Below are 13,276 nucleotides of genomic sequence, written 5' to 3'. Positions count from 1 at the left end.
TTCTACAAAAATCTTCACTTGCTCCATTCTAAGTTAGTTTGGAGTACGTTTTCACTGTGGAAACTTTCAAATCAGGCGTCAGTGGCCGGACACGCCCCCTTTTGAAGAAAAAGTTCTGTTCCAAAGTGGAACTGTTCTACCTGACTAGAACTGCAGAAAAAAAAATGTGGAGAATTGCGATTTCTAAGATAGTCCGTTCTCCACCAGTTGCTCCTAAAAATCAGGCACAAATCATGTGGAAACTTGGGCCCGAAGTGCTGTAACCTGCAGGGTTACGGACCAAGAGCTGCAAAGTGGGATTAGGCCGGATAGCTCTTGATCGGCCAGCACAGCCACAATGGGCCGAAATGGCATCCGTCCGTGCTTCTATGATTCTATGGAAGGAGGCTTGTGTGGAGCATAAAGGCTGGTATAGAAAAAGAGCACAGAATCTAGGCTGATAGTACTAAGGCAGTGCAGCACTGTCGGAGGTGCCATCTTTCAGATGAGACATTAAGCCGAAGCCAAGTCTGGTGGACATAAAAGATCCCACGATATTATTCGAAGAAGAGCAGGTGAGTTCTCCCCAGTATCCTGGCCAATATTTATCCCTCAAATCACATCACTAAAACAGGTAATTTGGTCATTATCTGTATTGCAGATTGTGGGACCTTGCTGTGTGCAAATTGCTGGCAACAATTCGTACATTACAACAGTGACTACACTTCAAAAGTACTTTATTAGTTGTCAATCACTTTGGGACATCCTGAGGACATGAAAGGTGCTATATAAATGCAAGTTCTTTCTTGCATGGATTTTTCACTATTTTGTCATTTTCATTAATGATCTATATTTTTAAACATATAAGGAAACACACAGGGGGGGGGAGGAACATAGCTAACAGAGTAGCACATTTTTATACGGTTTATTAAAAGAGTAATAGAAACCAAAACTAAAATTGTTTTATACATATATCAGCAAGGCTTTAAAGTAAGAATAATACAAAAGCAAAATACTGCGGATGCTGGAAATCTGAAATAAAAAACGAAAATGCTGAAATCAGGCAGCAGCTGTAGAGAGAGAAACAGAGTTAACATTTCAGGTCGATGACCTTTTGTCAGAGCTGGAAAAAGTTAGAGATGTAACAGATTTTAAGCAAGTGCAGGGGCAGGGAAAGGGGAAGGGGATGAATGAATAAAAGTGAATGTCTGTGATAGGGAAACTGAAAGGTCAGAGCTCTATTCCAACTCTGACCTCTTCGTTTACGGCCTCGTACACTGTTCCAACGAAGCTCAATGCAAGCTCGAGGAACAGCACCTCATCTTTTGGTTAAGCACTTTACAGCCTTCTGGACTCAACATCCAGTTCAACAATTTCAGACCATAACCTCTGCCCCTATTTTTTCACATGGCAGCTGTTGATGATTCAGCCATTCCGATTTACACCTCTACCAGACACATCATTTGTTTCTTTACTTGTCTCATTACCATCTCCTTTTGCTTTGTACTATTATACCTTTTGTTATTTAATCTCTCCTGCCTTCCACCCGATCACAGACCTTCCTCCCATTTAGTTCTTTCCTCCCATTCCCCCGCCTTCCTCTTTCCCTGTACTTGCTTAAAGCCTGTTTCATCTCTAACCTTTTCCAGTTCTGATGAAAGGTCATCGACCTGAAACGCTAATCGTTTCTCTCTCCACAGATGCTGCCCGACCTGCTGAGTACTTTCAGCATTCTCTGTTTTTATTTAAAGTAAGAATATTTTTATACAAGTCAACTAATCTTGCAGCCAAAATGCAAATGCGCAAATCTGTAAATCACATTACTGTAAATCAATTAAACAAAATGAAAAATGATTATAAGATTATTAAAAATCAGAACCAGTACAATCACATTATTATAAATGTAAGGGTAAGGATTCAAAATACACAGGCAGATTTTTCCCTTTCAGTGCTTGGGTGTAAAGATTCCCCTGGGTGAGCCATCGAGAGTAAAATCAGGATGGGGACAATTGCACGGCACTTATGGCTTTCCATTCACTTAAATTAACGAGAAGAAGATTTGACAGGCTATTTTCTTGCTGTGCGATCTTAACTGCCCATTTTTCCTCCCAGGCTGCCCTTTGCACCCAAACACTGAGAGGAAAATCCGCCCTATTATCTATTGATCAGACCAACCTTTTAGTCTCTGAGGCCGCAGGTTAACCATTCATTGGGAATTCCTTCCATATTCTTAACTAAAGTCTTTGCAGTGTAAAAATTGCTTCCAAGATCTCTGATCTTTCAACAGCTTCACTAAGATGAGTGGTCTAAACAAGGAACAAGCTATCTACAGGGTACAGAACGTAGGAAAAGGAGTGGATTATTCAGCCACTCGAGTCTGTTCTGCCATTCAATGAAATTATGGATGATCTGTATCTTAGTTTTGCAACCCTTAATCCCCTTGCTTAATAAACATTTTACAATTTCAGTTTTCAAATTTTGACATTGCCCTAGCTTTTTAGGGGGAATAGTTCCAGATTTCCACTACCCCATGGAACCTTTAGCATTCACAACCTCTAACTATTAAACCCATTTGTTCTATTGAGAAACTTCCTGGTTATATATAAATGCTGTAATTACAGTTGCGAACGAGAATGATGTAAAACAATTTTAAGGAAAGAGCAATCAGCAACTTTGAGAAGGGGGCCAAAATCTTCTGGTAAGACGTTGACATTCGCTGCTGGTCTTGATGTTCATGAGGAGGACTTCCATCTCAAGATCGACAGTATCGCATGTATCGTGTAAACTAAGGTGGCCAAGAATGCAAACACCTGAAACAGCGAGACACAAAAATGTTAGACAGGAAAATATTGCTGTAGCAATTGCGGTTGGAGGCTTCCAATACCTCCGGCCTGAAAAAAATCCAAGAGCTTTCCTGGTGATCGGGGAGGCTCGGAGACTTTGCAGTCCTGGGCCTCTATGTGTAGGCCTGCGTGGAAGCCCACGTAACGCAGAGATGCAGGTATTTTGCAAACGTCCCTGGGATCATGTGGGCCGGCCAGACCAATCGCACATACTTGTGGTGAGTTCCAGAATCACCATAAGTATGAATGGGAATACCCGAGAAAATACACAAACACTTAAAATATGTATTTTTTAAATCACATCTTTAAAATTAATCAAAGTGGAAATTAATTAATTATCTAACGCAAAATTGTTAATTTTTTGAAAAACAAATTTGCCTGTTTTAACGGGTCTAAAAACAAGCTTATTTCAGAGGTTTTTAAATGTTTAGATGATTAAAATGATATAGATTTTTCTGTCCTTTGAAAATCTTTCACTGATAAATGCGGCCCATACGCCTGCGCAGTGCATGCCTAATCCTGGAATTTGCGGGCCATACAGGCACATGTGCACTTCGCACACACCCGAGGGTGTCGCCAATTCAGTCCCAATATCTCCATAAGAAAGCTTTACCCAGAATAGATTTGTACCGTTTTAAAGAGAATTTCGATCTGCATTCCATTCTGCACCGAGAAATATTCTTGAAATATCTTCCAACTCAACAAAGTGCACAAGTGGCCCAGAGGTTTACCCAGTGGTAAGCTAAGTCTCACAGACTAGGCTGATGCCAGCTTTAATCCCCCAATCTGTTCTCAGTGAGCTGATCTCGTTTAGAGTGGTAGTCCAGAGGCTCTAAAGGGGAAGAGGCTAAGCCAGGTTTCCAGCTCCTGATCCTCATTATCCAGTGAACCCCGACTTCATATTTCCGGATATCAGAGGAATGATAGGATTGGGCTCAGTTGTTATGTTCTCAACACCATAATCATTAGAACCTTCTGACCTTCTGACCTGGCGCTGTTAACATTGGCGCAGAACAGGCAAGGGAAGAATAGAATTTCACCATCAATTATGGAGAAATAAATTTGTATGCACGTCTCTACGCATCAAGGTGAACACCATTCGTACTGGGGAGGGGAAGATTTTTCTGTTTCAGAAATCTAGTGTCAACATTAGTCACTTCCAGGTAATTTATGGGGCGGTAGAATGAAGAATACAGCTCCCTCTACTCTACCCCAAGACGTGCCTGAGACCCAACTCAGAGGAGCAACTCTTTGCGGCATTTCCCTTTCCCATCCCAGACATCTCAGAGTGAGCCTGCACTGACAAACAATATTGGCATTCAACAAATGCACTGAAAACAGTTCAGTCGACAGACAAAGAAACCACCCAACATGGCCCTGGGGCCTACAGACCAGAGGGTAGTGGGCCTGACCTGGTTTGTGCTGAGTGAGCTGATTTCAGCTGTGGCAGCATTTGAGATGCTATAATTGACCTCAGCACTGCTGGTCTCGGGACCTGGGGGAAAAAACAACAAATCAGCCGGTTTCCTGGTCCCCATCATAAACCGGAGACTCCAGCTGAATATATGAGGCCGACCGCCCAGACTCACACCTGAAGAACAGCATCAGGCGCCTATGGACCACATTACGCTATCTGTTATTTACTGGAGGTGTTAACCTTATTAAAATAAACTGATTAATGCCTACATTAAAATTGGTGGAGAGAGGAATGGGATATGAACAGTACAGTGTGCATCTACTAATATCATCAGCTGGCTTTGTCACTTAAATTTTAGTTAAAAAAAATATTTGCAAGTTGTTGGTTAATGTTCTGCTGTTTGATACCACGGATTCTTTCATCAAAACGATTGGACTTATTTTGTCCATTTGTTAAACACTGTACTGATCCTACACACAGCATAGGTTCTGCACAAGTGAGAGAATGTTTCAACAAATGTATGATGACTTACTGTGGCAGCAATGTTGATTTTATAATTTTTTGCAATCGACAGGATGAACAAAAACCTTGTGTCACTAGCTTCCAAAACCGCAACACTTAAATAAAACACTGCAGCAATGAAGTGATAGAAAACATCCTGGAAGAAAAGAGGAAGAACAGAATGAGAAACCAATTCACACAATTACTTTACTGTCAGCTCCACCAAAGGTTCAGTTGGTAAATGCACTGCCCTCTGAGAAAAGCCAGTAGAAATGCTGCAATGATTGTCCTTGAGCTAACCACATGAATATAAACAGTGCGGCCCGCTCTTGGTCCTTCCCACTGCTAGGAAGAGCATGTGTGAGGACAGGACAGTCAAAGAACCCACTGACCCTCATTGACCAGTTCCACACGTGAATATAAATAGTGGCGACTTAGCTTATGTACCAGAAGGCAGCAAGCACCCACAGAACTGCACCCAGCGAGAGTCAGCACCTTTAGGAGAGGAGGTGAAAAAATGAAAGGGGCAAAAATAATATCACTGACACGAAACCATTTGCAAAATACATCATCATCATCATCGGCAGTCCCTCGAAATCGAGGAAGACTTGCTTCCACTCTAAAAGTGAGTTCTCAGGTGACTGAACAGTCCAATACAGGAATTATAGTCTCTGTCACAGGTGGGACAGACAGTGGTTGAGGGAAAGGGTGGGTGGGGAGTCTGGTTTGCCGCACGCTCCTTCCGCTGTCTGCAGTTGGTTTCTGCATGCTCTCGGCGACGAGACTCGAGGTGCTCAGCGCCCTCTCAGATGCTCTTCCTCCACAAAAAATACAACGGTGGGACGAGTAGTGTTTCAGCACTGTTTACATTATGATCGTCTCCAGGCACATATTTCTAACAGATTTAAGATTTCATAATCATAATCTTTTGTATTCATTGTTTTTCAATAATTCTATTTCCCTCCCACTTTCTCTTTTAAAAGTTTGCCATTATCTAGGACTGAGCTGGATGGAAGGTCTGTGGTTCTATGCAAGCCCTTTCTGTCACTATCGACCAATGGTAATCAGCATTTGCTGCACAGGAGGCCATTCGGCCCATCATGCCTGCACTGTCTCTCTGATAGAACGAGCTATCCAATCAGTCACATTTCCTTATTGTTTCCTCTTAAATTTATCTTTTTCGACTATTTATCCATTTCCCTTTTAAAAGCTGTTACAGTTTCTGTTTCCACCTCTTTTTCTGGTTGGACATTCCATGTCCTAACAATCGTCTGCATATATATAATAAAAATTCTCGTAATCTCTCCTATGTTGAATTTTAGTCATCAAATCACTAAATAATGGCAATAGTTTTACCGGTTTATTTTATCAAAAAAGCCTCATAATAACAGCAATAATAATGATATAAGTCACCCCAACAACATATTTCTTAGCAGGTTCTATCCTGTAGTGCAAATAAAATTATTTTGTAATTTCACGTACTCTTACATAGGATTACATCGGATATACGGCCCAACCATCCGGCATGCCATCATTTATGCTCCACTCGAGTCTCCTCCCTTCTATCCTCATCCAAATCTATCAGCATAACCCTCTATTCCCTTCTCCCTCATATGCTTGTCTAGCTTCTCCTTAAATGCATCTATACTACTCGCTTCAACCTCTCCCTGTAGTAGCGAGTTCCACATTCTCACCACTCTTTGGGTAAAGAAGTTTCTTCTGAATTCCTTATTGGATTTCTTGGTGACAATCTTACATTGATGGCCTCTAGTTATGCTCTTCCCTACAAGTGGAAACATTCTTTCCGTAGCCACTCTATCAAAACCTTTGATAATTTAGGTCACCCTTCAGTCTTTTTACTAAAAAAAGAGACCCAGCTGTTCATCCCTTCTTGATATGTATTCCCTCGCATTTCTGGTATTCTTGTAAATCTTCTCTGCACCCACTCTAGTGCCTCAATATCCTTTTTATAATATGGCGATCAGAACTATACACAGTTCTCCAAGTGTGGTCTAACCAAGGTTCGATACAGGTTTAGCATAACTTCCCTACTTTTCAATTCTATACCTCTAGAAATAAACCCCAATGTTTATAAAGAAGCGATGTGACTATTTGTACTGCTCTTTTTCTGTCCTTCTGTGCCTGCGACCCTCGAGACTCCGCCCCCGATGCCTCCCGCCCAAAACCGGAACTGGACGTGGAGCTCTGCAATCAGTCCGACCACATTGTTGCTCCAACGGGTTGAAGCCTGCTGATCGTCCGGCCGACCGAGCCTGCTCCTCCAACCAGCCACCGACCGGCCTGCTCCTCCTGACTGAGCCTCGAGCCTCCCGCTGAACCCCGAGCCTCCCGCTTGCTCAGAGCCTGCGGGTGGCGGGGAGGGAAGCAGCACGGAGAGAAGGGGCAGGGCGGGGAGAGTGGTGGCTGTGGCGGGCGACAGGGGGCAAGAGAGAGAGAGAGAGCGAGAGAGAGCTGGGGGCAAAGAAGGAGAGAGCCTGGGGCGGGGAGGGGGAGGGGGGCGCGAGGGGAGGAGGGGTAGAGAGAGACAAGGGGATGGTAGGGAGGGAGACATGGGGTGGGGGGGAGGGAGGATCGGTGGGGAGAGAGGTTCTTCCAACCCCCTTTACACACACACCAGATTTCTCGGAAAGCTCGGTGCATGTGTTGGAGTGGATGAAATCCAGAAGTCACGACATTGTCACTATTCACTACATACCCAATAAACCTGTTAACAATCCGTACACAATGCCCCATCAATGGCGGGAGGGAGGGAAGGGTGGGTGGGTAAGGTCTTGCACTTGCGCTGGGGCAAGGGACTTTGGCTACAACTTGGTGGCTTTTGGTGAGATCGAGGGTCCGAAATTCAGTACCGCTGGAAAGCTGGTGCTCCCCCCACCTTTTTTGTGGCCATTAGCGCCGAAATTGTTTTGTGGCTGGGCCACCCCATATGGAGCTCCAAAAGTGAACAAATGGGTTCCAGCGCTAATGAACCCTCCCAACGTGGATTTTTCAGCGGTGTGGCTGTCTTAATTTGAGCGTTATCACCACTGAGAAATTCAGCATGCAGGTAAGGGTTTCTAATGAACCAGTTGCTCCCTGCTCTTTTTAAAGGTCAGGGTTTGTAGCAAAGCCCTGAGGGGGGAAGGAGTTTGGAAGGAGGTTGGAAGGATGGCTGGTGTAAGAGGTGCAAGGAGAGCCACAGGTTCACTGATTTGGAGCAGGAGACACTGATGGACGGTGTGGAGGACAGAAGAAGAATTCTGTTTGCTGACGTGGGGAGACCTGGCAGACTGCCAGTACATAATGCATGGAGGGAGATTGCAGGGGAGGTGTCGGGCACCTCCATATATGTGAGGACGCATCCTCCCAGGAGCGTGCTGGCCAATCTGCACCCGGCCTTCCAGGGTGGCAATGAGTTGACACCTCCTAGCTCTGGGGCGACGGGAATCCTCCTCCTCCTCCTGAGCCTCCTCCTCCTCCTCCTCCTCCTCGGGTGGTACTGCTGGCTCGACCTCCAGCGGTTGTCCCCTCATGATGGCCAGGTTGTGCAGCATGCAGCAGACCACGACGATTATGAAGACCCATTGAGGAGAGTACTGCACGGTGCCACCAGAGCGATCCAGGCACCGGAATCTCTGCTTAAGGATGCCTATGCACTGCTCGATAATGTATCTGGTGGCACAATGAACGTTATGCTCTGGCGCTGTCCTGGGGTTCCACAGTGGAGTGAGCAGCCAAGTGGACAGGGGATATCCCTTGTCCCCAAGCAGCCAACCACAATCCTGATTCGGGCCGGTGAAAATGGCGGGCACAGTGGTCTGGCGCAGAATGAACGAATCAATGGCTGCTGCCTCCCTTGGCCACTGCCTGTCTGCACGGTGCTGACGGTGACACCTTCTCCTGCGTGCCACCCTGCTTCTGGCCAGGTATCGTCCTCCCAACACTCCTCCCAACCTCAGGCTGAACCCTGCCAAGCAGCTCTCAGCAGCCCACAGGCCTCCATTCAAGAGTTAGACCTGAGAATTATACAAAAGTATGTGAAAACCTCTGAGCAGCACTCAGCAGGTTGAATGGAGCCAAAACAATTAATAAAACTATTTAAAAAGCAAAATACTGCGGATGATGGAATCTGACATAAAAACACTAATAATTAATAAAACTATATGAAAATATAAATACTGTAAATGATGTAATCTGATATAAAACGCTAATAATTAATAAAACTATATGACAACATAAATACTGTGGATGATGCAATCTGACATAAAAACAATAAAATTAATAAACCTATTTCCCTACCAAAGGGCCCCGATCGCAGCAGCACTCCAGCGCTGTTGTGTTGGAGCACCGACTCGAATACCTTGCGGGGGCACTGCCTGAAGAACTCCTACCTTTTTGGAGCTGAAAATTCCTGTCCTTGCCGCTTTCCAGCGGTTTGCACGCTGCAGGTCTCAACGCTGGAAACTTACCTTTACAGCGGCTTCACTTCGCCGTTTCCGGCGGAGGTGGGCACCGCTCAAACCCCCTCAAGCTGAGGGAGGGAAAAGTACCCGACCGTGGCGGCCGATCGATTTTTTCGATTGGCCGCCAAACGCGGCAGTAGCTGTTCCTTCGGGGCTGGTGAATTTTGGCCCCTTATTCTCTGTGGCTGGCTTCTGAAGTCAAAATGGATCAAATTACAAATTGGAATGTCAGTCATAACTTGGGCTGGGCAGTTACAATTACACATTCCAGAGGAACTTCAGGGTGTGGCTTATCCTTCAAGGGGACCAATCAGCAATAGGTTATGTGATAATGGCTAGCCAATCAAAGACAAGGTGGCCATTTTGGCAGTCCAAATAGACGCATCCATAAAGAAGTACTATTCACTGGGATGCAACTGATGACGTCAGCTCTAGCTAAATGAAATCACAACTAGAACCCCTGCAAATTATGCACCACTTTAATCACCTGAATCTGTGCTATGAAACCCATATAGATCTATTTATTACCTGTTCCCTTAGCAAAATGTATATATATTTTTTAAAGAATGTTAGATGATTACTCATGGCACAATTTGGTATACTGGCTTCCATTATCACAGGAATCGCAGTCTCTGCGATTTCCCGAACAGCCATTGCCTGGGCTGCCAACACCCATGGAGCTGTACCTCAGCATGAGCAGCATTGTCAACATTTGTGATTTTGTTAATGATTGGTTGGAGGGCAATTTCAACTCATCCCATCAAGCGGGAACAGGGCGAGGAGAGGCCTTTGAAATTGAGCATTCAGCCTTACCAGCCCGTTCTCACTGGAATCCTATTTTCCCCTTTTTTGCCTTTTCCTGTTATCACTAAATGTGTTCTAAGGATATGGGGTAGAATCTATGAATTGAATGATTTGTGAGTATTCTACGATGCTGGAGTAAAATATCAAATAAAATAACGCATTCCAGTTTGTGTTAACTCGAACTTTAAGCTGCACACATCATAATTAGGGAAATTATTGGAAGATTATAGAACGGAAAATAATACTTATGTTCCTGAAGTTAGACTATTGCAGCAGATTTGGGAGCTGCTCAGTTGTATAATACAGAGCTCATAGAATACCATACCACTGCAGTCCATGCGGATGAGCTCTTCTGAACGCCAGCCATGTACAGTATGAGCAGCAATGTAGTTATAACAAAGCAGAAGACCGAAACAAACATCACCCAGCCTTGATCGGCTGGAAATAAAACTCGAGTAGAAGCCACAAGGATCCAAACTAGACCACCAAAAACCTATAAAGAAAAATACAAAAAAAAACAAGTTAGATATAAAACCGCTACCTGGTCTGGCCCACACGTTATTCTAGTCCCACACATAGAAACCACACTATGTGGTTTACTCATAATTCCCCTTGACGTTGCCTAGCAAGCCACGTTCAAAGCTGCTGTGAAGTTCAGTAATATTAACACCATCGTGGAGCACCATCCATCACCACAAGGACTGCAGAAGTTCAAGGATCACCTTATCCAGAGCAGTAGAAACAGAGGACATGGCCTGTGCTTGAAGGGAGGTAAATTCAAAACTAATCAGCGGAAACAATATTTTAGTGAGCGAGTGGTATAGACTCTCTAGAGACTCAACGGAAACAGTTGGTATTGATTCAGTTAAAAGAAAATTAGATAGATTTCATTCAGAAAGTGACATTTTGGGATATGTGGAAAGTATTTTTATCTAAGCTGATACCATACGGTATTTGTGTGCCTTTTGATTAAAATGGAGTCCTGGCCCTTCCAGAACTTTCTGCATTTTAGCAGTCAGCTTGCATAAACCTGGTTTGAGATGGCTGATGGCCATCAGACAGCTAGGAGACAAGTCATGCTGAGACAAGTAACCCCCCATGGTGCTCTCCTATTGTCTACACTACAGGAGTTCCATGTCACCCCACCCTTATCTTCTAGCCATTATCTCTTTCCGAGACCTCATCCATTTGATGCAAACAGATAAACTGACCAGGAAATTGGAACAATCCTGACACAATACAAGACAGGTGATAGCCCATTACCTATGACTCATGGAGTAATGGCCGTTTGGCTTTCTGATAACCCTGACAAAAGGAAATATCTGGATACCATGTCAGGACCAGGATATAGTAATTAACTCTTTATCTGTATTCACTGACTGTGAGACAGAGCAATACACAGGGAGAGGCCAGAACTTTGGTTTTACTGTATAAATATCTTGTTAAACTGAACCATTTTGGAGGTGTTCACTTAGCCCTTGACTGAGTGTGACCTACCCCTTGCGAGCAAGTAAATTAAAAAGAAACTTCTACCGGAGCTGTAAGTGTCGGAGTCATTCTTTTCGGAGGTCGAGATTTCGACAGTTATAACTTGGAGGTTCCACCGAGAGCCATACTCTCTGTCCTGTGAGTAAAACGGATACGGGCATAGTGCCTCTCCAGTGAAAGGCTTCAGTGGCCAAACAAGGTGAACCTTTTGCTCACAAGAGGTTTCTTCACTGTTGAATCGCATATGTAATCTGTTGTCCACAGCGGAGGTACTGCATCTACAAGACTCGGCATTTAAAAGTTAAAGGTATTTTTTTTTTATAACCATTTCTTTCTCAGCTCGCCAGCAGAAGAGAACAGGTTCTGGGAAAAAATCTCGAGACAGCCCGGGGAAGGTTTCAGTAGGTAAGGGAGCGCTAGTCGATCGAAAAGGGTTCCAGGTTCTTATGTGATAAGATTTTTATTGTTTTTAATTCGGAAGGGGTTCTTATGTGATAAGAGTACAGAAAAAAAAAGAGCGCAATCGATCAAAGAGTTTGGGTACGGAACCATAAGTTTTATCAGTTTTTTTTATTAGGATAAGTTAAGGACTCGGTCTGTAGTGGCGTACAACGCAGACTGGGAATATTGTTTGTTGTCCTTGTATTACTGTTGTGTGCAATACCTTTGTGAGAGATTGCCATTAGAGTAACGGGAAGAGTCACTAGGGAAAATTGTGATTCGGAAAAAAAAACACAAGGATTGATTAAGAAAAGAAACAGTAACTGATTGATCAACTATGGTTGGTTCGTGCCAACATATCTCACACACCCAGACTGAGCCCGAATTAAGAGCCTTTTCAGGCCACGTAACGGCCAGGAGAAGTGGGCGTAGAGAACTCAGTTGGCCAAAAGGATTGTGAGATCAGAAACTGTGGAAAATCTTAATCATCCAGAATGGGTGCCGGAGCAAGTTAAAACACCACAAAAAGCACACCAGCCTATGTCATGCTCCAGAATTGTGGTCAGTCTTCAATTGACCAAAGAAACAAAAACCGGTAAAGTGGACTAAGGGTGAAAACAGGCCATTTCCACCCGATGGTTCATTTAATTTAGAGAGAACAACATGTCTAGAGGAGTGTCTTATAAACAGAGATCCAGGTAAACAAAAAAAGGAAAGTAATAGAAAAGGCCTGGGTTCCGATTCTTCAAGCCCATGTAAAATTAACAGAGGAAGTAAATCAAATGTAAAAAAAAGAGAACCTGATAGTGACTTATGGATTAAAAAAAATGAAGCTAGCAAAAGAAAAAGCTTTATTGAATGGAGAGAGACTTGTGAATGTCTTGTCTTTGAATGAGAGTGCGTGAATGTCTTGTCTTTGAATGAGAGTGCTTCTGTCTTTTTTCCTTGTGTCTGGAAACCTGTTTGGAAAGGTTGTGGAGCTGCCTGTTTGTTTTAGCTCCACCCACTTTTTCAAACAAAGTGAAGTTTTTTAACCCTTCATAGTGTTGTCCTGTATGTGGGAAGTTTAAGACATTTTAAGTTAGAAGCGCAGGTGTAGATTTATTCGGATGAGAAGTTACGGAGCTAGGAAATGCACAAAGGATAGGTTTGTTGAGACATGGTCCCGGTGGTTAAAAGTTGTAATGACTTTTTTTTTAAAAAAGCCTTTGTGGGTCTCTCGAGGTGCAGACTGGGGGAGTACACTTTCATTGTCCTTGGTGTAAAATCTTGGTACAAAAGCTTCTAACTCAGTAGGAGGATTTTTTTTAGATAAAGAATGGCAGTACAATATTTGAATT

General features: G+C 43.7%; 1 protein-coding gene across 1 annotated transcript in view; it reads right to left on the bottom strand.

Moving 5' to 3' along the window:
- Window positions 1–888: 888 nt before the first annotated feature.
- Window positions 889–13,276, bottom strand: part of malb (mal, T cell differentiation protein b) — a 31,045-nt gene continuing 18,657 nt past the window's right edge. The window contains exons 2-4 of the mRNA XM_070885766.1: window positions 10,333–10,500; window positions 4,772–4,897; window positions 889–2,789 (exon numbers count right to left, since the gene is read on the bottom strand). Coding sequence (XP_070741867.1) covers window positions 2,712–2,789; window positions 4,772–4,897; window positions 10,333–10,500 — 372 coding nt within the window. The 3' untranslated portion in view covers window positions 889–2,711. The remainder of the gene's footprint in view (window positions 2,790–4,771; window positions 4,898–10,332; window positions 10,501–13,276) is intronic.

Source organism: Pristiophorus japonicus, chromosome 7 (assembly GCF_044704955.1).
Source record: "Pristiophorus japonicus isolate sPriJap1 chromosome 7, sPriJap1.hap1, whole genome shotgun sequence".
In the NCBI taxonomy this organism is placed as follows: Eukaryota; Metazoa; Chordata; class Chondrichthyes; family Pristiophoridae; genus Pristiophorus; species Pristiophorus japonicus.
This window is presented reverse-complemented; position numbering and strand designations above follow the sequence as displayed.